Below are 25347 nucleotides of genomic sequence, written 5' to 3'. Positions count from 1 at the left end.
TGGTGGAAACCATAAACTTCTTTATTTTCAGTATCTCAACAAATTAGGCTGTAGGTTAAATTATCTACTATCTATAAAAAATGACCCTGTCTAACTTAGGAGCTAGTGAGAGGACTTAAAGGCCTATCGTTCGCCCAACTACCAGCAACAACATATTTAATTGCCAGGGGCCTAGGAAAAAAACATGTTGCCTGAATTTAACCGGGTCTCTGGCGGCCAAACCTGCTCTTTAAGTAGAAGCAGGTGGTATACTTTACGGAACAAGGTTTGGAGATGGTCTTATTTTGTGCGGTCATTTACAACTGTTTTTGGCAGTGTTTGTTTTGTAAGTGGGATCACAGGAAATGTAAAAACTGCTAGTGGTAACTTCATCAACAGCTTTACCCAAAAGACAGAAATGTAGTGCTAAGAGACAAATTTCTGTTTTGGTAAGAGGTGATATATACATAAGACTGTAATGGCCACTTACGGACGCTGATATTTCAATCTAGTATCCTTTCAGCAGAGACTGCGCCCCTATTTTCTTCTCTCTTACTAGATCGATACTGAAGGCCGATGTGTATTGCCTTGCATGGATTAGGGTTCCTTTTTAATTGTTATTGCTTCATTATTTGATGAGTTTTCCAGGATCTAACAATATTGGCATACACCAAAGATGAAGCCCACAGCTCCTCACCTCAGTGTGTGCAACTTGCAGCGTGGGTGCTTCATTCCTTTACACAGTTCTCTCACTCCGGAGTCCTCCAGTTTATTCGCGCTCAGTGTGAGCTCTCCAAGATGTATTTTTGCAAGAATAGAGGCGAGATCTGTACAACATGAACCAGTGAGACCACAAAACTCCAGGCTGCAGGACAAAGATGCACAAAGAATTAAAAAGAGGACAGAAAGGGATATCACAGCCTTAGTGCTATCGTCATATTCTCTCCCTTATGCCCTCACCTACTCTACGTCAGTCACCTTTTGGACACTGCTTCCAGCTCATCTTAAGACACAATCACACTTTATCTCCATTTTTTTTTTTATAATTCTTTTTATTGGCATTTGGTAATTAAAGCGTACAAACATCGTGTTTCGTAAAGAGGACTGTGATACATAAGTAGCAGAGTAGACCATCATCAATATATAGAGTACGTTTTACATCTTATTCAGTGTGGATGCGGTCTGTTTTGTAGCAGGTCATTGCCAGTAAGAAAAACTGGGGGAAAACTAAACTGGGATGTGCCATGGGGTTTTCAGTGTTTTGGCCAGGCGTGTACTGTGGGTCCGTTATTGCCTACTCGCTAGTGCAGCTACTATTTACCTGGGAGGAAGCGGGTGCGCGGGCCAACGTGGGGGGCCGTGGAGTGTGGCAGACGGGCGAGGACAGACCCGGTGGGTCTAGGAGTGGCGCGGGAAGTCGTGGAGGGGGATCCCCTGCCTCGGGAGCCTGTGCAGTGTGAGGCTGTAAGGTGTCAGGGGTATGTAGGTCCGTGCCCGGGACCTCCGGGGTCTGGGATTCTCTGAATTGGTGCAGTAGAAGCGCCCATTCTAAAGAGATTGGGACCTTGTGGATACCTTTGGCTTCTTCCTCGCGAATTGCATCCTCCTCGGCTGCTGCCCATTTCAGAACCGCCCCCACCCATGCCGCTAGTGGAGGACCCGATGGGGCCCGCCAATGCATGGCTATACAGCGTTTGGCCAACAGGTGGGCTAGGAAAACAAACCGCATTGGTATTTTGTGTCGTTTCCTCCGTCCGAGTATGCCCACGCGCAACCCTCCCAGGTAGTCAAGTGGGTCAGCCCGGTGAGATCTCTGAGCGTCGCGTGGATAGATGACCAATAGGTCTGAATGCCCGGGCAGGTCCAGAACATGTGGGAAAAGGCTGCGTCCCCCGCTTGACAACGAGGGCAGAGGAAGGTCGTGTTGGGGTAGAAGCGTTGAAGGCGCGCTGGCGTTAGGTAGGCCCTATGTAGGATGTGAAACTGTATGTTCTTCCTGGATACTTTTTTGGGGAATTCTATCGCTCTTTCCCACTTGCTATCATGGAATGGTCGTCCTGCTTCCTCCTCCCACAGGGCACGTAGGGATCCTAACAGTGGGGGTGTCAGAACACACTTTATCTCCATATACATCCCCATCTGGTTCCACCATCAAAAGGCACAGATCGCCATCTGGTTCCACCATCAAAAGGCACAAAGTGCCATCTGGTTCCATCATCAAAAGGCACAGAGTGCCATCTGGTTCCACCATCAAAAGGCACAGAGTGCCATCTGGTTCCACCATCAATAGGCACAGAGTGCCATCTGGTTCCACCATCAAAAGGCACAGAGCGCCATCTGGTTCCACCATCAAAAGGCACAGAGCGCCATCTGGTTCCACCATCAAAAGGCACAAAGTGCCATCTGGTTCCACCATCAAAAGGGACAAAGTGCCATCTGGTTCCACCATCAAAAGGGACAAAGTGCCATCTGGTTCCACCATCAAAAGGCACAAAGTGCCATCTGGTTCCACCATCAAAAGGCACAGAGTGCCATCTGGTTCTACCATCCATCAAAAGGCACATAGTGCCATCTGGTTCCACCATCAAAAGGCACATAGTGCCATCTGGTTCCACCATCAAAAGGCACAGAGCGCCATCTGGTTCCACCATCAAAAGGGACAGAGCGCCATCTGGTTCCACCATCAAAAGGGACAGAGCGCCATCTGGTTCCACCATCAAAACGCACATAGTGCCATCTGGTTCCACCATCAAAAGGGACAGAGCGCCATCTGGTTCCACCGTCAAAACGCACATAGTGCCATCTGGTTCCACCATCAAAAGGGACAAAGTGCCATCTAATTACAGTGCTCTCCATCAACCCTCCTTTAACCAGGAGAAGTACTTTTGTGGCTGAGGATCACACACATCCCTAGTACAGAGTTCAAATACAGAATTCAGGCCAGCAAATTGTTTTTCTTTGGAGCAACCACAAACACCACTCAGAGGAGGGGTGGGAGTTGTAGACCACCTGATATGTCTCTTAAGCTGTTGATTATGGAACCCACTAATGTTTGATGATTTTTGCAGTTTTAGATAGCACTAGTTAAGTTCTTTCATACAGTCATAGCGCTTTGCAGCGTGAAACAATGTGGGGGACATGTTTAAGCAAGAATGGTAAATCTAAACATGAATTTACAGATTTAGATTGCTTTCTTAGCAAAAGATCATGTTACAAGGCATACATTCTCAGGCCATTTAAAATTCCAAACATTCAGTTTACAGTTGTGATCCTCTCATTATTGACTTCACAACATACTTCGGCCAATCAGCTAGTGTTCCACAACTACCATGAATGGAAGTTTACACTTTACGGCCAGGCCAGATCTACGTGGTGAGAAAGGCGGCATCAGAGCCCCTGCATTGTTTTAGATCGCGTATCAGTGATCTATGAATGAGAGCCGAATAGATCTGAAGTGTTGATAGGTCCTCGATTCTTACCTCATGTGGAATGATTACTCTGCTAACTCTTAGGGTCTTTCCGGCATTGAACTGTGTGCTCGCCGACTCCAACAAGCAAACAATGTCATTGGCTAGAAAGTGGGCAGCAGCCCCTTTACTGTACCCTGTGAGCACTATGTGTAAGATTGAGCCACAGAGTAAGTCACAGAGTACCTGCAGATTCTCAAGAGCAGGAACTAAACATTCTACCCCTCACCACCCTTAACAAATGAGCCTGGACTACCCTTAGAAAATCAAAGCGTGAAAAGCTGACAGTTGGCACTTCAAAGGGCGTGGAGTGGAATCTAGCTCCTGTGGTTCCAACTGGAACAATACTTGGTACAAGGATTGCCTACCTGCCCCGATTCCCCTGAAGAAGTGGCCTGGCAGGCTTCCTAACAACAGCACGGACCACTACTAAGAAGCTTCTGCTAGATCCCTTGCTGGTCCTGACTCCAGGGTGGGGCGGGCAGCAGAAACCTAACCTCGCCACTGTTCTCCACGGACGTTGCAGAGAAACAACCTGGACAAGGTGCTGCTGTGGGTAGCTCAGTGTCCAAATGACTAGGAAGAAAAGGGTTATCCGTTGAAGATGCTCAGTGGGGGTAACGCAAGAAAATAAACGCTGTTGTTCTCTGCAGATATAGTGCCGAAGAACAAAGTGAGCTGCAGCAAGCAGGCCGATAAACGCCGAGCGATCAGAAGCATGCAGTGTAAGCTAGCAATAGAGAATGTCAGGGCCAGAAGCAAGTGACTTCTTTGAGCCCAGTCTCTCTATGTCTCCCTTCATTCATCGGAAATAACAATGTCCAAGTCCCTATTTAACATGGCTGCTCCTACCTCAAGGTCTGTAAGCTGCACCACGGGTGTTTTACATGTTCACATAGTTCTCTCACGCCCAAGTCCTCCAGTTGATTTAAGCTCAGGTCCAGCTCTTTGAGTGATAGGTTTCGTCTGAGAACAGGGCCGAGCGCTGCAAAGCACGATGCAGTGAGACCACAGAGCCCGAACCTGCGGAAGAGAGATAGAGAAAACACAGAGAAAGGAGTTGGCTTTAGTTTATATACATTTTCCACCATCCATGACCTGAAACAGATGCAGCCAAGTCTCATGTGACGCATCTCGTCTTTGCACTTTCACCTCAATATACCAATTAAGACCCAATTATTTACAAATCCACACTAAGGTCACTATTATACATGTACAATATTATGGGCTAGAATTTGGGTAGCACTGCTCTGATTGGGGCTGTATGCAACAAGAGCATAGGGCCTTTTAATGCCGGGGGACATGCTCCCACCCCTCCTTCCTAAGGCCAAGGCAGAAAATACAATCACTAAATCGGTGTCAATTGTCATGCAATATGTCAGCCGAGTGTTCCAGCTCACGCGGCACATTATTCAGTACGCCCATGAGAAACCGCTCCAGGGATTACCAGGGGTCTTACACCTCTGGCACAAAAAGAACACATGCACCTTAGATGACCTTTTCCTAGATAGTCCCTTGCTTTCTTTTCAGCAGCACAGAGCACAGCACAATATCCATCCGGGGAATTCCTACTGCACAGTCAGATTCAGCATAGCTGCCATACGCTGTGCCGAGAAGCCACACATTCATGCACTTGTACCTATACTGCTTGCAATGGGTGCAGTCAACACTTAATCACCTGGCTACACAAAGCCATACAGGAACACACTGGCACCCCTCATGCAGCTGCGCGAGGGCTTGAAACAGACTTTGAAAGAGGCTTTATGGCTCTGAAAGGGGCTTCACGACTCTAAATGATTCCAGTACCAGACTAAACCAAATCTTTCCAGGCACTCAACTCTGCTGCCCCCACAGCCAGTCTGAGAATGCAGGGCTCCAATCAATCAAATGATCCACACATTCAAGAGCGTGCAGCTATTCTAAGGTGTGTCCTGGAGGTACAATGTAGTATGGTCCTACCAGCCTCTAGAGCTCTATTGGCGAGCTGTTTTGGCTACCCTAGCTGACATCAGTCACTAAGTTGTCCTGTTTTGACCCAAAGAAGAATAAAAGAAATTTGAAAATATCTTCTTGGTTATTTTGACTTCATCCCTGGTGCTGACTCCATTCGTCTTCAACTCGTATCTCTGGATTTCCATTGAGACCTAACTGCAGCAGGTCTCGGAAGCTACTGGCACAGGACATTAATATTTTGTGGACACTACGATTGAGGTGCTAAACGTATAGTCAGCTGCAGCATCAATCCTTTTTTGTTTACAATACGCAGTAACCTTATTGTAATCGTCTAGCATACAATGTGGATAAGGTCTGTAATGTTGTCACGTAAAAATGCTTGGTAAAAATGTTTGAAAATAAGAGCACACGGTTTCAGTCAGAATTGCATACTGTTAGGCCGTACCACCGTGCGGGTGAAAATCCAGGTCTGTGCGTGGCAACAATATACAGATCACCCTCAAGCGCACGCTTACCTATAACATCAATAATACAATTCAAAGATTAACAGTATTTTTCTTCTAGATTTATTCTTTTTCGAATTCTCTTGTGCAGTTGTTGAAATCTTTTAGCCTCATAAGCCAACACATATTTTGTTGCTCAAAACATCCTGCGACTTCCTAAGGGCTATATTCTCTTCCAAAGTTCCGTAAGATCGGTTGTAATTCCGTCCCGCTCTTTTACCATCATAGACATATACTACTCCTTTTCATTGATTCGGTAAAGGGTCAGTTATAAATTGTGACTTGCAGCGAGTACGCTATGTTGCGGGGACACAGCGTACTCGCTGCAAGTCATTCCGGTCTAATCGATCCAAGTTGTTGGTGTAGCAAATAAGAAATTGACTAGCCCACTGACCGAACCAATTCCTGTGAGAACAGGAACTTTCAAGGACCGACATCAGTTCGTGGTGTGCGACTCGAGTCCAGTTTGCCTGTTAGGAAGAGATCTGTTGTGCAAGCTGAATTGCACCATCTATTGTACCCCGAAGGGAGTGGAGGTACAGACAAAGGAAGATGATGCAACCTTTAAGGTTGCAAATCAACGTGTGTGCATAGAAATGTATCCAGCGTTGACAGTGGAGGAACTTCCACTCGATTTGAGGGATTCCGTGTCAATTGATGTGTGGGACCTCAGTGGAGAAGAGATCGGATTGGTCAAAGGTATAGACCAAGTGAAAATCCAGGTCAAGCCGAATGTAGAATTTCCTAGGACACCCCAGTATAATCTGTCACCGGAAACGATTGAAGGGATCAAACCTGTAGTTGAGTCTATGATCAAGCAGGGAATTCTGAAGGAGATCATGGGTAGCCCATGCAATTCACCTATCATGGGACTACAGAAACCGAGTGTGAAATTCAGGATTGTACAAGACCTGCGAAAAATCAATGAGATAGGTGTTTCATGTTGTCCGGTGGTACCAAATCCATCTGTAATCCTGTTTCAGATCTCATGTGATCTTATGTGAAGCTGAGTCGTTTACAGTGATTGACTTGTGTCAAGCATTTTTTCGATCCCCCTACATGAGGAAAGCCAATTTCTTTTTGCTTTTCGGCTGGAGAATCGTGTGTTAACGTGGTGCCGTATCCCACAGGGGTATACGGAGAGCCCGTCGATCTTTAATCAGATCTTGAAGGTCTTGTGTTGCCGCAGAACTCCGTTCTGGTGCAATACATTGATGATTTGCTCGTTGTGTCAGAAACTGAAGACGCTTGCAGGATCGATACTATTGCCTTACTGAATTATCTGGCAGAGAATGGACACAAGGTGTCTTCGAGCAAACTGCAGTACTGTTTGAGTGAAGTGCAGTATTTGGGTCACAGAATTGAGAAGGGCAAGAGAAAGGTGTCACCAGATCGCATTGAGGCTATTATGAATATGCCTGTGCCCACCACTCAAGAGAGAAGTTAGAATGTTTTTGTGGATGGTTGGCTACTGTCGCCAATGGATTCCAAATTTCTCCTTTGAAGCGAAGCCATTGCAGCGGCTGACGCGTAAGGATGTGAGTGATCCGGTACCATGGGACGAAGATTGCTTGAGGTCATTTTTGAGGCTGAGAGAAGCCCTGTGCTGCGCTCCAGCTTTGGGGATGCCTGATTACAACAAGGCATTCGCATTGTTCTGCTGTGAGAGGGAAGGTTGCGCATTAGCAGTCTTGACTCAAAGTCATGGAGGTGTCCGTAGACCAGTTGCCTACTTTTCAGCTACTTTAGACCAGGTAGCTTCTGCGTTGCCCGGATGTCTCAAATCCGTTGCTGCAACAGGTGTCAGTATTGAAAGGTGCGAGAGCATTGTAATGGGACATCCACTTACAGTCTATGTGCCACACTCTGTTGAACTGTTGATGACGAGGACTAAAACACAGCACCTCACAAACAATCGATTGACACATTATGAGCAAGAGGTGTTCTGTTTTAAATCCTGCAACACTGATGCCTATCCCAAACGTAGACTATGAAGATTGTGAGGATCGCGACTGTCTCGATGTGACTGAATTGTGCACCAAACCGAGACCAGACATTGTTGATGAACCGCTCCTTGACCCTGATGAAATTTTCTTTGTGGACGGTTCATGTCTAAGAGAGAGTGCTGGTCGGCTGAGAGCAGCGTTTGCTGTATGTACCATCAAAGGGGTGGTTGAAGCTGCTTATTTAGAGGGAGTACACTCCCACAGGTGGCTGGAATCATTGCGTTGACCGGTGCCTGTTTGGCTGCTGACGAGATTCGGATAACTATTTATACCGATATTCAGTATGGGTTTGGTGTCGTTCACGGCTTCGGACAGTTATGGTCACAGAGAGGGTTTATGACATCTTCCGGTTCACCCATCAGGAATGGGGAGTACGTGAGACAGCTGTTGGAAGCATTGCAATTTCCAAAAGAGATTGCAGTTGTCAAATGTTCTGCGCACAGCAAGGGGAATGATTTTGTGTCCTTGGGAAACAGTTACGCGGACGAAGTTGCTCGGTTTTATGCATAACAAGGATGCATATTTACTGGAGGGTATACTGGAGAAAGCCAAGAAAGAACCAATCTCAGCATGATGTTAGCCATGGCCGATACATGGGAGGAATTAACACGATTGCAGGATGAAGTTTCTGATCAAGAACGAGATAGCTGGATGCGAGCTGGATGTGAGAAGTGAGATGTGGACGTGTGGGTTTTGAGTGATGGACGAGCCGTGCTACCAGAATGTCTGTTGAGTCCAATGGCAAGATTGATACATGGTGCAGTACATCTTGGTAGAGATGCTATGGTGCGAGTGTTTCGACAGACGTGGTACAATCCGAAGTTTCGTGCAGTAGCTGAAGCTGTGTGTCAGAGGTTTGTAACGTGTCAGCAGATAAATGCAGGAAAGAGAACTGCTGTGCCTTTAAGCCATATTGGGAGGTCAGGAGGGCCTTTCAATAGGATGCAGTTGGATTTTTTTGAGATGCCAAAGTGTAATGGGTTGAGGTACATCTTAGTTGTGGTATGTGTCTTTTCAAGGTGGGTGGAGGCTTACCCAACACGTAGATGTGACACACTCACTGTAGCTAAACTGTTACTGAGAGAGCATATCCCGAGGTTTGGTTTCCCGACCTCTTTGGAGTCAGATAGAGGGATACATTTCCATAGCGAAATCATGAAATTGCTCTGGTCTGCTTTGAATTTGGCTCAGAGACTGCATTGCAGTTATCGACCAGAGGCTTCTGGTATTGTGGAACAAATTAATGGGACTTTGAAAGCCCGAATGGCAGAGGTGTGTTCTTCGACATCCCTGAAATGGCCTGACGCACTGCCCTTAGTTCTCATGAGCCTTCGCAATGTTCCTGACAGGAGGAGAGGGTTGCCACCCCATGAAATAATAATGGGGAGGGCAATGCGAGTACCGGCGATACCTGCCACTGCTTTGATTAACATCACTGATGACTTGATTCTTGACTACTGTAAGGGACTGGCTGACGTAGTCCGTTCTGTGCGTCCCAGCAGGTGCAAACAGCAACTGTTCCAGCCGCAAGTGACCTGTGCCACGACTTGTGCCCGGGAGATTGGGTGCTTGTGCGTAAACACGTGAGGAAGAGTTGCCTGGATGTTCATTGGCGTGGTCCGTACCAGGTAATACTGGTCATGAACACGGCAGTGAAGTGTGGGGGACTGCCGAACTGGGTGCATGCCTCCCATACCCGGTGTTAGACCTGGCACCATTGGCGTGGGTCACCCTTCCATTTTTGTCTGTGCCTCAATGTATTTTTGTGCTGGTGTTAGCTGCTCAGGGCACTGTGCCACTGCCATCCAGTGCCACAGTGCAAGTGCTCCCTATGGGAAAATGTATTATGTGAATTGACTTCCATGTTTGGTTTATTTGGTTTACTATCAGTCTCTAGTAGAGTGCACCAGGGGTGCCAAGGGCTTGTATATCCAAATGCTGCTAGTGGGCTTGCAGCACTGGTTGTGCCACCCACAGAAGCAGCCGGGTAAAATGTGTCTAAGGTCTGCCATTGCACAACCTGCATGCAGTCTGGTACTGTCATGCCGACTGGGCAAGTGTCCCCACTTGCCAGTCGTCCCTAAACCTTCCCTTACCTTCATGTTAGTCACCCCTATGGTAGGCCCTAGGGCAGGATGCATTGTAAGGATAAGGTAGGACATGCCCTGAAGTGTGTGGCATGTCCTAATAGTGAATTACAGCCATTTTCGTTTTTCACTATTGTAGGGCTACCTGCTCTCCATAGGCCAGAATGGGCTGCTAGATTATAACACTCTATAATCCTAGCAGGCTCAGGAAGCATGGTAGAAACTCATGTTTAGTATGCCTGAACTCAGAATAATAAAATACATCTTTTAGCAAAGGTTATTTTAATATCCTGGGTTTGCAAATGCTACTTTTAGAAAGTTAGCCTTTGCGTGCCTAACCATTTCAGTCCACCTCTGGAGGGGGGGGGCTAGCTTCTTTGTGTGTAGCTTGAGTGACAGGGCTGGGAAGTTCCAGGAGACAGGCTGGGGCTACCAGGTGGTGAATAGAGAGATTACACCAGGATGGGTGGGAGGAGTGCACCTTGACTGTGAATAGGGCCGTGCTCTGCCACCACAATGCTGGCTCCCCCCCCCTGGGGAGTGTCTGATGTCTCTGACCTGCCTGCTGAAAGAAGAAGCCAGAGTCCCAACAACAAAGTGCTCCTCACTGAAAAGAACTGGACTGGGATTATGCAAAGGCCCCCCTGGCCTGTAAAGACAAAAGAAACTTGGTATAAACGTAGGAGCCCTGCTCCTAAGAAATCAGATCCTGATTGAACCACAAAGAAACTCTGCCTGACTAGAAGGACCTGGAAGAAGCTGAAGGAGGAGTAACTTTCTCTAACCTGGCGGATTGGCCTGCAGTTGGTGCCTTGCTGAGAAAGGAGAGGAAAAGACTAAGAGAGACTTTGCACTTTGTTTCAACAATCTCCAAGGTCTTGGAAGAAGAGCTTGCCCCCTGAACTGAGTCCCAGGACCATTGGACTCATCTGCCTTCCAAAATTGAGTTGCCTGGACAATTCTTGCTCGCTTCCCGCTGGATTTGGCCCCAGTACGACTCGTACCCCATCCGCCGCGAAGCCGTGTCTTTTCCGCCCGGCACCGTGTGTCTACGCTGATTTAAAAGCGTTAGTACGCACCGTATCCCTCCCGGCCACATCGCACCTAACCTTCCCCGCCGATTCGAGACGTACACCCCTGGCTGCCTAATCCTGTACGCCGGACCCAAGTTTTGCTTTCCCGCAGGTACGGTCCGTACGCTGCTAACGTACTGCCCGTGCCGTACTCAGAGCCGAGACGCCGCATCACACCGATCCTCCCCGTACGCTGTACGGCGCCGAGAAGTGTCGCCGCCTATCCGCACCGAAGGTACGGCTCGAACGCCGAACGCCACGGACTCTGCAAGTTGATCCGGGCCATCCGCACGTATCCCTGAAGGTACCGTACCAACGCCGCGTCCCGACGCCGCGACCCGACCAGCATCCGAATACGCTGCCGAGCTACGACCCGGACCCATCGACTTGTCCCGCACTGTCCGTCGCGGACCCCACGAACTTAAGGTACTTTGTTCTGTTCGCACCGCCGCGTGCACGTCACGGACCCCGGAGTCCGCAACGATTTTTTGACTCGTACTTTCCTTGTTTTTAATGCCAACGAGTCGCACATCCAGGTACGAACCGTACAGAGCCTGAAAAGAAGCATAATTGACTAAAAGAAGCCTATTTTTGTATTTTAAGCCTTTCTACAAGAACATTGAACTTTGAAATAATACTGTGGTCATTTCTAATCGGTATTCTGGTCTTGTGCTAAGCCTTATATAAAGAAACCTATTTTTATACAACCTTGACTGTGTCGTACTTTAATCTCTGGGACCGCGTAGGGGACAGGGCCCCACCCCTGTCTATCCTGAAATTAGCGAACCGCAAATGGTTAAAGCGGTATGTACAAGTGCGTTGTATAACGTTCTAGCCATGAATGCACTGCGTACCCGTTATTCTGCACCACTACGCGGGTTCCATTTTGGAAGCGGTGGCCATCTTGTGATTGCCCTCACATAGGCTATAATGAAGCAAATACGGGCCTCACAGCACATTTGCCTTTCCATGACTCTTCTGTGACCTGGGCAGCTTGGCTCTGCTGCCCCAGGTCAAACTGGTCTCACGAGCTCCCCTTCCCCTGGCCACCTGTGATTAGCATCAGGGCTTGACGCACCATAAAGTCCTTTCATCCCACGCACGCCTCTGGCTAATCTCTTTCACACCTGACTGTTCCTGCTTTATGACTTGTTTCCTTCAACAGGAGCTGCCCGTGTTTTATTGGGGCCTATCAATATCTGATATGGGATCTGAACCTTGCTGTGTAAATAATTGTGGGCTGGCTTAACTGGAATGTGGGATGGTCATCATGACTCTACTCTTTCGTTTGAAATGTACACTTGTATATTGCCGTATCATAAACCTAGGAATGTATGCCTGAAGCAGGAAAAAGTGTATTTAAGAAGAAGTCAATTTCTATGATTTTTAGCAGTCTCCTGAGAACATACACGCTGTTGTACTTCTAGGATACCTGTAATTGGTCTGCAGCCAATAAATGAATCTTTGACTTCACCCAGAAGACTGTGTTTCTGTAGGTCTGGAACAGGGAGAACCCAGAAGTCATAGGGTGTGTGCCCCTGCACCGCTGGGTCTAAAATACCCAGTACTTCAGTTTGGCGCCCAACTCGGGACGATTTCAGCGGTACCAGTCCAAGCCAGAGGTTCGTGAGGAGCTTCGTGTGGAAATTCCGGAGGAAGGCCGCCACTTCATCGACCCCTGCATGTCGACGTGGTCCGAAAGTCTTTTCTGCGAGGTTCTCCGCGTCCCGACGGCTACGAAGGACTGCTGCCCTGATTAATCGACCTGTTTTGGACCCTTGACGAGTTTTGATAGAGCGAAACAATCGAGAGAGTCTTCTGGTGACGCCATCGATCATCAATATTCAGTTAAGTATAAGTGGAGCGTCTCCCATTTGTTTGGTATCCCTCGGGATCATTTTGATTTGGAAATTTGGAGTTTGCAAACGCCAAAGCCAGAGGACTCGTGTATTCACGAGACTATCGTAATCGATAATCCTTTGACGTTTTGATCTAGACTAGTGAGCGAAGATGCCTGGTTCTAGAATATTTGGTAGATTGTTTTGTTTGGGTTGTGGAAGAGATTTCCAGCTGGAGGAATCATGTCCGGTTCCTCCGGTTGGAACTCCAACTTATGAGCTTTATGTCAAACATGGCGTAGGTCCCATTGCATATAACGAAGTATGGATCCACTACACCAGAAAAGACGGTGTTTTAAAATGGCCCCAAAATGGTAGTTTCGATACCGATATTTTAGATAATTTGGAAATTAAATTGTTTAAAAAGAAAGCCCGGCCGGCGATGTTTGATTCTTTCCGCTTATGGCGGAAGGAAGCCAAACAGAAGGAAATTAAGCTAGCGAAAAAGAATAAGAGAGAGAAAGGTATGACGGTAATGCAAGCAGCTGTACGATTCAAGGACAATGAGGAGGAACAGATGAATGAGCAATTGCACAGACAGCATAAGTTAGGGATCGACAAATGTTACCCAGCTTTACCACACTCTAAGCAGAATGAGTCCGAAGAAAAGGAGAAAGATCCCCTGATGTCGCATTTGTTGAGTTCGCCACCCCCGTATGCTCAAAATGCCACGGCGCCTCCCCAGCTTGTGAATATGCCACCTCCAGTCAATATACTGCAAGCCTTGCCGCTACCGCCAGCCGCTTCGCAGCCGGCTCCTATCCCTATAGCGCAGCCCTCTCAAGGGCCGCCAGTTGTGTTTCCAACTGCCCCCGCGCTTCCTGCGACTTTGTCTAATTCAGCAGCTGCCTCCCCTGACACTCTTCCTTGCACCACTCCAGTACCTGTTTCCACATCCTCTTTTCTCCCCTCTGTTTATCCCCCTGTTTTTGCCTCAACTTCTCCTTCAGCGCGACAGCGTTTAGCTAATGTGGTTACTACGTTAATGTCACCTCTCTTTGAGTCATCCGGTGCGACTCCTGGCTTACAGCGTAAGCAATTGCGCAGTCAATTGCCTAACCCCGATTAGAAAAAGGTAATAGATCGCATGGCGCGTAGATGGATTGTTTTCCCTTCACTGTATGATGTGGAATCAGTTGTCAACGTTTTCCATCAATGGGATGCCCCAAAACAGAGGTATGTCTTTGAGAAAATGTGCGAAATTCTCTGTGAGGAATTGGATGATAGTGGTAAAGACCCAAGCCCGCAGGAGTTGTGTCGAGTGAGATTTGATTTTGGAACTGGTACCATTGTGGATCGTGATGTAGATAAAGCAGTTGCGGTTGTATTATCCTTCAGGAATGATGATTGTCAACAGTCATTGTTTGAACCTGATGTCCCTGTGGGAAAAAGGGTAAAAGCACGCCAATATCCGATGCGTGAGGTTCCCCCAGTTTGGAGACCTGCTGATCCAAATGCTAATCCACCTGTCGTAGCACATTTTCAGCGTATTTGGGTACATGTTCCATGGAAAAGATCTGAGGTGTTAGCACTTAAGCAGACATTGCCTGATCCCCGTAAAAACCCTACCGGTTATTATAAGGAGTTGTCACAAACCGCAGAATCCTGTGTAATGAATCTGGCTGATATAGATATGCTGTTTGGGAATGTGGTTCCACAGCCTTTGTGGGGATCCATTCGTAATACGGATCATGCTGCAGAACTACGGGACACACGGGCTAACATCATCGCTGCTGACGCTAGACAGATTGGTGGCGCGAAACCAGAGCCTTTAATAGCAGAACTCCCTGGTAGAATCATCACGTATATGAAGACAATAATGCCCGCGATGCGCGTAAATTGGGATAAGCTATCTGCATGCAAGCAGAAGAAAGATGAGACAGTGTCAGACTTCTTTACCAGGTTTGAAGAAACGTTTATTGACCACAGTGGGCAAGATATGAGTACTGAGGGTGGCCAACGGTTATTTGTGGATAAATTTGTGCAGAATTTACTTCCTGACCTGTGTAAAAAGTTAAAAGATTCAGAAAGTTCTTGGGCTGTTTCCTCTTCAGCGCAAATACTGGCTACTGCACAGTATTATGAAAACAGAGATAAAGACGAGAAAGATAGAACAGAAAAGAAAACGAAAGAACTAAAAACAAAGGTCCTTTTACAGCAGGCCTATCCGCCACGTGGAGGTCAGAATAATTATAGGCAACCCCAAGGTGTCTATCACCAACCTCAACCATTTCAGAACAATCAGCAAATGAATGGGTATTATCAACCACGTGTCCCTGTAGGTCCCAACCAATGTTCATACTGTAAAGAGGAAGGTCATTTTAAATATAGTTGCCCTAAATTGATGCAGCGTAACGGCAATATGTATGGCGCAAGAGGGAGGGGTGGTCAGCAAGCTCCTAGAGGCAGAGGGCGTGGAAATGTTCCCCAGAACGCGCGTCCTCTTCCGCCTCAAAAGATTTGTTAAAAAGATTGCATGCTACACTGTATTGTTCACCGTCAGGAGTACAACTTACATTAGGCAGGAAAGTGATTTCCCCGATGTACTTGTCTAAAAATACAATGCCGCCTGAATTGTCATCCCTTCCGGATGTCCTTTGGGCTACTGGTCCCAATGATGTGGGCCTCTTGGAGATTCCGCCATATGTGGTAACTTTAAAGGCTAATGTCAGACTGCCACGTATTCCCCAGTACAAGATCTCTAATGAAGGCCAGAAAGCATCGTTAGACATTGTCAGCGACTTGATTAATAAGGGTGTAATTGAAGAGACAAGAGGCAACGTTTGCAATAGTCCGATTTTGCCTGTCTTAAAACGAACGGACCCTTCACAGCCACCTGTTTACAGATTTGTGATGGATCTTAGAGAGGTTAATAAGATTGTTGTGCCACAGTTTCCAGCTGTCCCTGATATAACTGCCTTGTTAACGATGATTCCAGCCTCTGCTGCATGGTTTTCAGTGATCGATTTAAAGAATGCTTTCTTCAGCATCCCAATTGCAGAGGAGAGCAGAGACATTTTTGGCTTCAGTCTGGGAGGCCGAAGCTTTCGCTTCAAACGCGCTCCACAGGGCTACTGTGAAAGTCCATCAATATACAGCCAAGCTTTGAAAGCGCAGCTTGATGCACTTGTTTTACCTAGTGGCGCTATCCTGATTCAGTACGTGGACGATTTACTGATCGCCGCGGATACTGAGAAGATCTGCAAAGAAGCCACATTATCATTGTTGCGTCATTTATCTGCTTTCCATCATAAAGTGTCTCTCTCTAAGCTGCAATATTGTCGACAAGAAGTGACTTACTTAGGTCATCTCTTGTCGAAGGAGGGAAGGAAGATGACCCCAGAAAGAATTCAAGCCATTGCACAGTTGAGTGTGCCTAGAACACAGAGAGAAGTGCGTGCTTTCTTGGGCATTACCTCATACTGTAGGCATTGGATTCCTAATTTTTCCTTGTTGGCAAAGCCTTTGTTAGCATTAACATGCAAAGACACACCGAATCCTATCCCATGGTCTGAAGAGTGCCAGAAAAGTTTTGTGGAATTGCGCAATGCATTATGTTCAGCTCCTGTGTTGGGTACCCCTGACTACAGCAAGCCTTTTACATTGTATGTTCACGAGAAAGATGGTTGTGCATTATCAGTGTTAACACAGCCTTTTGGTGACAGACCGCGCCCATGCGCATATTTTTCATCAACCTTGGACCCTGTAGCGAGGGCATTGCCAAGCTGTCTGAGAGCGACAGCTGCTGCAGCTATGTCTATCCGATAATCTGCTGGTCTGGTAATGGACAACACATTGATCGTTATGGTTCCACATGCTGTAGACACATTATTAAACAGGACCAAGACACAACACTTGACTAGTGCGCGATTATCAGGCTATGAGCTCACACTGTTAGCCAATCACATACACATAAAGAGATGCAACACGCTGAATCCAGCTACGTTATTGCCAATTCCAGCAGACCTAGATGAGATTGAGCAACATGACTGTCTGTTCAGAACAGAGGAAGAGACGAAAGGGAGAGTAGATCTAAAAGATACTCCCCTGACTGAGTGTGATGGTACTTTATGGGTGGATGGTTCGTGTTTCAAGCTCCCTAATGGTGACACGACTGCTGCATATGCTATCACGACTTTACACACGGTCGTGGAAACTGCACGAGTGCCACATAATTCGGCCCAAGCAGCAGAATTAATCGCCCTCACGAGAGCATGTGTGTTATCTGAAGGAATGAGAGTGAATATATACACAGATAGCCAGTACGCCTTTGGCGTGGCTCATAATTTTGGGCGTTTGTGGAAAGAGCGTGGGTTCCTGACTTCGCATGCAGCTAAAATTCAGAATGGCAAGTTGGTGAATGATCTCCTTGAGTCACTGACCCTACCGTTGCAAGTTGCGATCATGAAATGCAGTGCTCACAGGAAAATCACAGATGATGTTGGACGTGGGAATGCGTTTGCTGATGAGATCGCGAAAGAAACAGCACAGAATGTAAAGACAAGAATGTATGTTGCAGGCCCCGCAAGATGGGTTGATGATGTTGGAATATGTGAAAACACGATAGAGAGTGTGAAGTCGCTTCAAGCTGAAGCTACAGAGAAAGAATTAAGTAAGTGGAGAGAAAGTGTGGGTAAGTTGGATGAGAATGGTTGTTGGATTGATCTGACAGAACATAGGCGATGGTTGTTGCCTGATGCATATGTGCTTCCAGTGGTTACTATGGCACATGGAATGGCACATATCAGTACGAAAGGAATTTGTAAGTTGTTGGCTCCAGTATGGCAGAATGCTGGAATTCCCAAGTGTGCAGAGAACGTGGTCAAGAATTGTATGGTATGTCTGAAATATAACCCTGGTAGGGGAACCCCCAACTCCAGCTGGTCATTTTGCACCCCCATCATACCCATTTGAAGTTTTGCAGCTGGACTTTATCCACATGGAAAGGTGCAACAACCTGAAATATGTATTGGTGGTTGTCTGCGCTTTTTCAAAATGGGTAGAGGCCTATCCTCTAAAGGATAACACTGCCCTATCCACAGCCAAAGCCCTTGTGAAAGAGTTCTTCCCTAGGTTTGGAATGCCAAGAATGATGTGGTGTGATAACGGAAGTGAGTTTGTGGGTAAAGTGATGAAGAATGTGTGTGAGGGGCTAGGTATTAGGCAGAAGTTCCACGCTGCAAATCACCCCCAATCTGCTGGATTAGTAGAGCGCTACAACGGCGCTCTAAAACTTAAACTGGCCAAAATCCAGGCGAGCACCGGTCTTAAATGGCCTGATGCTCTGCCTTTAGCACTCCTGTCCACCAGAATGACCGTACACTCACGAGTGGGACTTAGTCCATACGAGGTGGTTTTTGGCCGCCCGGCCAACGTATGGGGTGTACCAAGGCCTACGAAATTCAGTACTACTCGATTACTTGTATGATTTGACTGTTAAACTACGTGTTTTACATCAACAGGTGCATGACACTCTTCCTCAAGCTTCTGAAACTCCTGGACACCCTAACGACCCTGGCACATGGGTGCTGATTAGAAATTTCCAGCGCAAGAGCAACGACGAGCCTCGTTGGATCGGCCCCCACCTTGTACTTCTGTCAACGAGATCAGCGGTTCGGGTGAAAGGGAGAAAGAATTGGGTCCATGGCACCCACTGCAAGGTAGTCCCCTTGCCCCTGCCATATGACCAGTGGGTCCAGGAGGGTATCGCCGACTCTGAAACAGACACTGTACCTCGTTTTGTACCATTCAGTGATGCACGCATAAAAGGCACAGTTTCAGACCAAGAGAGTAACGATATTTTGCAAGAAGCTGTGCCACCATCAAGTCAACTGGACACCACAGAGCCTGAACCTTTGTTCCAGGATCAAACAGCACCTGGCCGTCTCCGCTATAATTTGAGACCAAGGCCTATGGACAAATAAAGATTTCCTTACTATTTTTTCTTTCTTTTTTGACATTATAAGCTCTCCCATCTGAAGGACTTTCTTGATTTTTGTTTTTCGAACCACCATCCGGGTTCAGCCGCAGGGTCGCGGTGCCAAGACTTTGGGGTACAGACCGAAGATGTTAGGTCAACGGTTCTGGTTGGTCTAGGGCGTTTCCCTGGACTGACAGGCGTACTCCTTAGCAGAAGAAACTCATCCGCCGCGAGCGGCCCGATTAGAGGATGGAGTTTTTTAAGATGGAGAGACCCGTTAAGGAAATGAACGTTAAAGCAAGGATGTGTAAAACTATAAAGAGTAAATGTTTTCTATTTTTGTGCCTATTTATACTATGTAGTATAATAATGTTCATCGTTGGATTTGTATTTTTCTCCTTTCAAAAGCCCATTGCACCCACTGTACAGCCTATACCTCTTTCTACTGCCTCCTCACACTCTTTTCACCCTCTGCCTGAACATGAACAATCCAGACGATCAGAGTTTGTAAATAACTCGTTTATTCAGCTTTTGCACCAACACCAACTACTAATGAATACAACCAATTGTTGGGTGTGTGGGTTAATGCCACATACCATTAATAAGGGTATTCCCTATTGGGTGCTGCCATTTAGTTACAATGGATCGTCATGGGCATTCCAGACCATGTTTCTCTATGCTCTAGATACGTACTCCCCTCGACAACCGCGTTCCTTCAGACGTATCACCAATAATAAAGCTTTGATGAAAGGAGTTGCCGATATGAGCAGAGATATCGATGCATACTCGTCCATACCCAAGGAAGAATTGAGACCTTATGTAGGATGGAACGCAACGGGGTATAGTATTAGTTTGGGTGAAAGACAGCGAAAAATCTCATCCCCAATCTGGGTCGTACCCCACATAGGTCGGTTCTGCTTACAGGGTAATGGTCAGAATCCTAGAGCTCAACTGGGGAGAAGTGACTGTACTGAAACGTACACTTTCCCATCACAGTTTTCTCCTGCGTTTTTGGCTGCCAAGGGCACATATTTCATCTGCAATGACCGAGCATATACATGGTTGCCCCCTGATTTCTCGGGCACATGTTATATTGCGAACTTGCTACCGCCAACATTTACTGCTGCCTCTGACTATCACAAGACTAGAGTTGTGAGGGGCGTAATTAGTAAGGAGGATACTGCCGGTCAGGAAGCAGGAGACTTCTTCTTGGGTTTCCTGCCGTTTTGGGGACCTATGGTAAATAGTAGGAACCTGAGACAACTGACTCGTGTGGTTGAATCCACTGTCAATGTAACGGCTGGTGCCCTCGGTAATCTGACAGCTGAGCTCCAAGCGGATCGCCTTATGACTTTGCAGAACCGCATGGTTCTAGACGTTATTCTTGCAGACCGCGGTGGGGTATGTAAGGTTATCCAATCCAGTTGTTGTATTTTCATACCAGATAACGCTCCAACAGTCTATCAAGCCGTCTCCAAACTGCATAAAATATCTGAGTCCATACACGCGGATAAAGGAGATTGGTCACTGATGGGGTGGTTCTGGGAACTGATATCTGCCTGGGGTTGGAAAGTTCTGATGGTCATTGGAATGATCTTAGCGATTCTTTTCCTGTTCTGTCTGTGTATACAGTGTGCTCCTGCGATATGTGGCCTCTGTGCTACCTTATGTGTAAGGAAACCTGTATCGAGAGACGAGCTAAGTAATAGGATGATGCTACAGCAACATCTCCATGACTTCGTGAACATTGACCTAGACTCGGACTGAGATGAGTATAATGATTGCCTATGTAAGGGCAAAAGAAGGGTCTGTCGTACTTTAATCTCTGGGACCGCGTAGGGGACAGGGCCCCACCCCTGTCTATCCTGGAATTAGCGAACCGCAAATGGTTAAAGCGGTATGTACAAGTGCGTTGTATAACGTTCTAGCCATGAATGCACTGCGTACCCGTTATTCTGCACCACTACGCGGGTTCCATTTTGGAAGCGGTGGCCATCTTGTGATTGCCCTCACATAGGCTATAATGAAGCAAATACGGGCCTCACAGCACATTTGCCTTTCCATGACTCTTCTGTGACCTGGGCAGCTTGGCTCTGCTGCCCCAGGTCAAACTGGTCTCACGAGCTCCCCTTCCCCTGGCCACCTGTGATTAGCATCAGGGCTTGACGCACCATAAAGTCCTTTCATCCCACGCACGCCTCTGGCTAATCTCTTTCACACCTGACTGTTCCTGCTTTATGACTTGTTTCTATCAACAGGAGCTGCCCGTGTTTTATTGGGGCCTATCAATATCTGATATGGGATCTGAACCTTGCTGTGTAAATAATTGTGGGCTGGCTTAACTGGAATGTGGGATGGTCATCATGACTCTACTCTTTCGTTGAAATGTACACTTGTATATTGCCGTATCATAAACCTAGGAATGTATGCCTGAAGCAGGAAAAAGTGTATTTAAGAAGAAGTCCGTTTCTATGATTTTTAGCAGTCTCCTGAGAACATACACGCTGTTGTACTTCTAGGATACCTGTAATTGGTCTGCAGCCAATAAATGAATCTTTGACTTCACCCAGAAGACTCTGTGTTTCTGTAGGTCTGGAACAGGGAGAACCCAGAAGTCATAGGGTGTGTGCCCCTGCACCGCTGGGTCTAAAATACCCAGTACTTCAACTGGTGTCCATTTGTGGTGTGTCATTGCATTACTGTATGTGTTCACAAATGCTTAACCTATGACGCCCTGAGAATAGTCTTGACTGCTTGCGCCACACTACCTAAAGGGTGAGCAGGGGTTGTTTGAAAGGGTGATCCCCTTATCCTGACTTAGAAGTAAGAGTCCCTGCTTGTCACAAGTGCATACCTGTGCCAACCAGAGATTCCCAATTCTAACATTGGTGGTCAGCGGTGAGGATTTGAATTTGCATTTGTGATTCATGTACAGTGATTGAGTGAACGCCACGTAGTGAGTTCAGACCGATAACGCAGCCACACAGTATTGATTTTTGTTTTTGCTGAAGAATCTCCACTTTAAGAAACCATGCCTAGCTCAGTCAATGGAGGCAGGGCGTCCTCTATATTCTCTGGGGTTGATGACATAGATTGGGAGGAGAGGGCACTGCTGAGGTGCACAAGTGAAGTCTTGAAAGGATACCTCTCCAAGTACAGAATTAACCAAACTGGATTGAGAAACAAGGAGCAGTACACCAAGGCGCTGAGGGTCTGGCACGAATCCAAGTTCCCAGAGAATGTGCTGGAGGTGATACCCCCAGAAGGTGCTTCTGAGCCTGGCAGAGGCCTGTCGCCAGAGGAGATGGCCGACAGGAGTGCTGCAAGAGCACATGAAGTGGAGATAGCAAAACTGCAAATGGAAATGGAAAGACAAAGGCTGGCCATGGAGCATAAGGTAAAAATGAGGGAGTTGGATCTCAAGGCCAAGAGTTTAGACCGCTCTCCCTCTGGTGGCAGCAATCTAACAGAGTCAAGGGTGCACATTCCTAAAGATGTAGTGAAAGAGTATTACAAGCAGGATGATATTGGGCAGTGGTTCAGGGCCTATGAAGTAGCCATGTCCTCCCACCGGGTCCCTGAGAGAGATTGGGGAGCGGGGTTGTGGGGAAGGTTCCTGAGTGAGGGGCGGGACACACTGCTGGATCTCCCCTCTGATGTCACCACATCCTATCCACACATGAAGGAAGCTCTGATGGCAAGGTATGGGTTAACTCCTGAATTGTACAGGCAGAGATTTAGGGAATCACCAAGAAACCTGGTACCACTTATGTAGAATATGTGACTTTTTTTTGCCAGAGCGCTAGATGGTTGGGTGAAGGGTAGCAAAGTAAATGATTACCAAGGGCTGTTTGATCTAATTGCATGGGAGCACTTGTCTGATAATTGTTTTCCTGAGCTACGACAGCACCTGATCGATAGCAAGCTAACTAACCCTAGGAAGCTTGCTGAGGATGCGGACCGCTGGATCAGCACCAGGGTCCACAAGGGTCCCGTGGGAGGCCCCGCCAAAGGTGGTCAGGGTCCCCAGCAGAAGAGTGGGGGGGACAAGGGTAAACAGAGAGAGTTCTACAGAGGGCCCCAAAGTAATTCCCAGGGGAACCAAGGGAAAGGTTCTCAGCCACCCCCACCCCCGAAGCAGACCGGGGCCCCGACATGTAACCCTGTTCAAAGAGGGCCCCCCAGATATTACAAGTGTAACAACCTGGGGCACTATTCCATGGATCCCAAGTGCCCCATGTTTGGTAAACCAGCACCCCCTGGTGCTCCACCCCCCCAAGCAGGTGGCTAGTGTAGCCTTTGGGAGGGAGGTAGATGTCCAAGGGGAGGGGGTTCCCGCACAGATGACCCTAGTCTCATTAGGAGACAGTGAGATGGTCGCTGAGGCCCAACTGCCCCCAATACTCAAAAGTATGGGCAGTGGGTGACCATAAATGGCCAAAGGGTGGGGGCTCTTAGAGATACAGGAGCCAGTGTGACTGCTGTCAAGCAACACCTGGTGTCTCAAGAGCAGGTTGTCCCACACGCATTCTGCAGTGTTGTCAACGCCGACAACACAGAAAGTCAGTGTCCAATGGCTCAGGTTCCCTTTGAGTGGGGGGGGGTCTCTGGTACTCTGCAAGTGGCTGTGAGAGCGGCCATGCCTGTTGATTGTCTACTAGGTAATGATTTGGAGAGCTCCCCTTGGGAAAAGGTGGAGAAGACAACTCACCTGCGGATGGTGGGTTTACCTGATTGGGCGTGCGTGACCACCCGGTCGATGGCAGCCAGTAGGGGTGTTGAAGGGACCCTGTAGCCTGAAGGAGAGGCCCAGGAACCGGCCTTAGGGAGAGGGCGCAGGAGGCACGGGAAACAGGCTCCTAAAGTTCCCACGGCCCAGGAGTAAGCAGACCTTGAGGGGGATGCCCTGGAGCCTACCGGGGAACAGATAGCCGAACTGGGGGACCTGCCTGAGCTGACCAATTGGCAGCAAGAAGGAGGCCCCACTAGGGAGGAATTCTGCAGGGAGCAGAAGGAGTGCCCCTCTCTAGTGGGTATGCGGCAGCAGGCTGCAGCCCAGGCCAATGGTGATCAGTCCGGTACTCACTTAATCTACTGGAAGAACGACCTCCTGTACTCAGAGCCTAAGGTTACTGAACCTGGGTCTGCCCGTGCGCTGGTGGTACCCCAGAAGTTCAGAGCCTTCCTAATGGGGCTGGCTCACGACGTTCCGTTAGGAGGGCATTTGGGGCAGGACAAGACCTTCGAAAGGCTTGTCACCCACTTTTATTGGCCTCAAATGCGCAGGAGTTCTGACACTCACTGCAGGACATGCCAGACTTGCCAGGCAAGTGGTAAGAGTGGAAGGAAGCTGAAGGCTCCACTCCAACCTTTCCCTGTGGTCAGTACCCCATTCCAGCGAGTGGGGATTGACATTGTGGGGCCACTGGACCCCAAGACAGCCATGGGCAACAGGTTTATCCTGCTCTTGGTGGACCATGCCACCCGGTACCCTGAAGCCATCCCTCTGAGGACAGTGACGGCCCCCGTGGTGGGACGGGCACTGATGGGAATTTTCTCACAAGTAGGATTCCCTCTAGAGGTGGTGTCTGACAGGGGGACCAATTTAATATCGAAATATATGAAATCCCTGTGGCAAGAGTGTGGTGTGACGTACAAGTTCACCACCCCTTACCATCCCCAAGGAAACGGGTTGGTTGAGCGATTCAACCGAACCCTAAAGGGCATGATTATGGGTCTTGAGGAACCCATGAGGCGTAAGTGGGACGTCCTCTTACCATGCCTTCTCTTCGTGTACCGTGAGGTGCCACAGAAGTCTCTGGGGTTCAGTCCCTTTGAGCTTCTGTATGGCCACCCAGTACGAGGACCTCTTAGTCTGGTCAAGGAAGGCTGGGAGCAATCTCCCAGGAAACCTCCCCAGAATGTATACAGTTACATGCTGGCATTCCGGAACCAGACTAGGCGTTTCAGGCAACTTGCTGAGGCAAAACTGGAAGCCAGCCAGGAGGAAATGAAGCGGTGGTACGACCAGAATGCCACTCTGGTTGAGCTTCAACCTGGTCAAAAGGTATGGGTCCTGGCCCCTGTGGAGCCTTGTGCACTCCAGGACAAGTGGACAGGACCCTTTGAGATTGTGGAGCGCAAGAGTTCTGTCACCTACTTGGTGGACTTGCAGTCTCCTAGGAACCCCTTGAGGGTCCTCCATGTCAATCGACTGAAGCCCCACTTGGAGAAGTCCGAAGTGGGCATGCTCTTGGCCACAGATGATGGGACGGAGGAGGAGTCTGAGCCTCTTTCTGACCTCCTGGTAGCCTCAGAGCGAGACGGGTCAGTGGATGGAGTTAACCTCTCACCCACCCTGACCCCTGAGCAACAGGATGACTGCCGCCAGCTGCTGGGGCAGTTTCCTGACCTGTTCTCCCTGGTTCCTGGTTTCACAGATTGGTGCGTCCATGATGTGG

General features: G+C 48.0%; 1 protein-coding gene across 2 annotated transcripts in view; it reads right to left on the bottom strand.

Moving 5' to 3' along the window:
• LOC146835436 (NACHT, LRR and PYD domains-containing protein 3-like) overlaps positions 1–25347 on the bottom strand; it is a 368932-nt gene that overhangs the window by 184902 nt on the left and 158683 nt on the right. For both annotated transcript variants that reach the window (XR_014960731.1, XM_085602993.1), the window contains exons 6-7: positions 4299–4469; positions 677–844 (exon numbers count right to left, since the gene is read on the bottom strand). Coding sequence is in view for 1 of the 2 variants with exons in the window: in XM_085602993.1 (XP_085459119.1) it covers positions 677–844; positions 4299–4469 (339 nt within the window). In the remaining variant the exon portion in view is untranslated. The remainder of the gene's footprint in view (positions 1–676; positions 845–4298; positions 4470–25347) is intronic.

Source organism: Triturus cristatus, chromosome 4_2 (genome assembly GCF_964204655.1).
Source record: "Triturus cristatus chromosome 4_2, aTriCri1.1, whole genome shotgun sequence".
Taxonomy (NCBI): domain Eukaryota; kingdom Metazoa; phylum Chordata; class Amphibia; order Caudata; family Salamandridae; genus Triturus; species Triturus cristatus.
The sequence above is the reverse complement of the archived record's forward strand: the minus strand, read 5'-3'. Positions and strand labels throughout refer to the sequence as shown.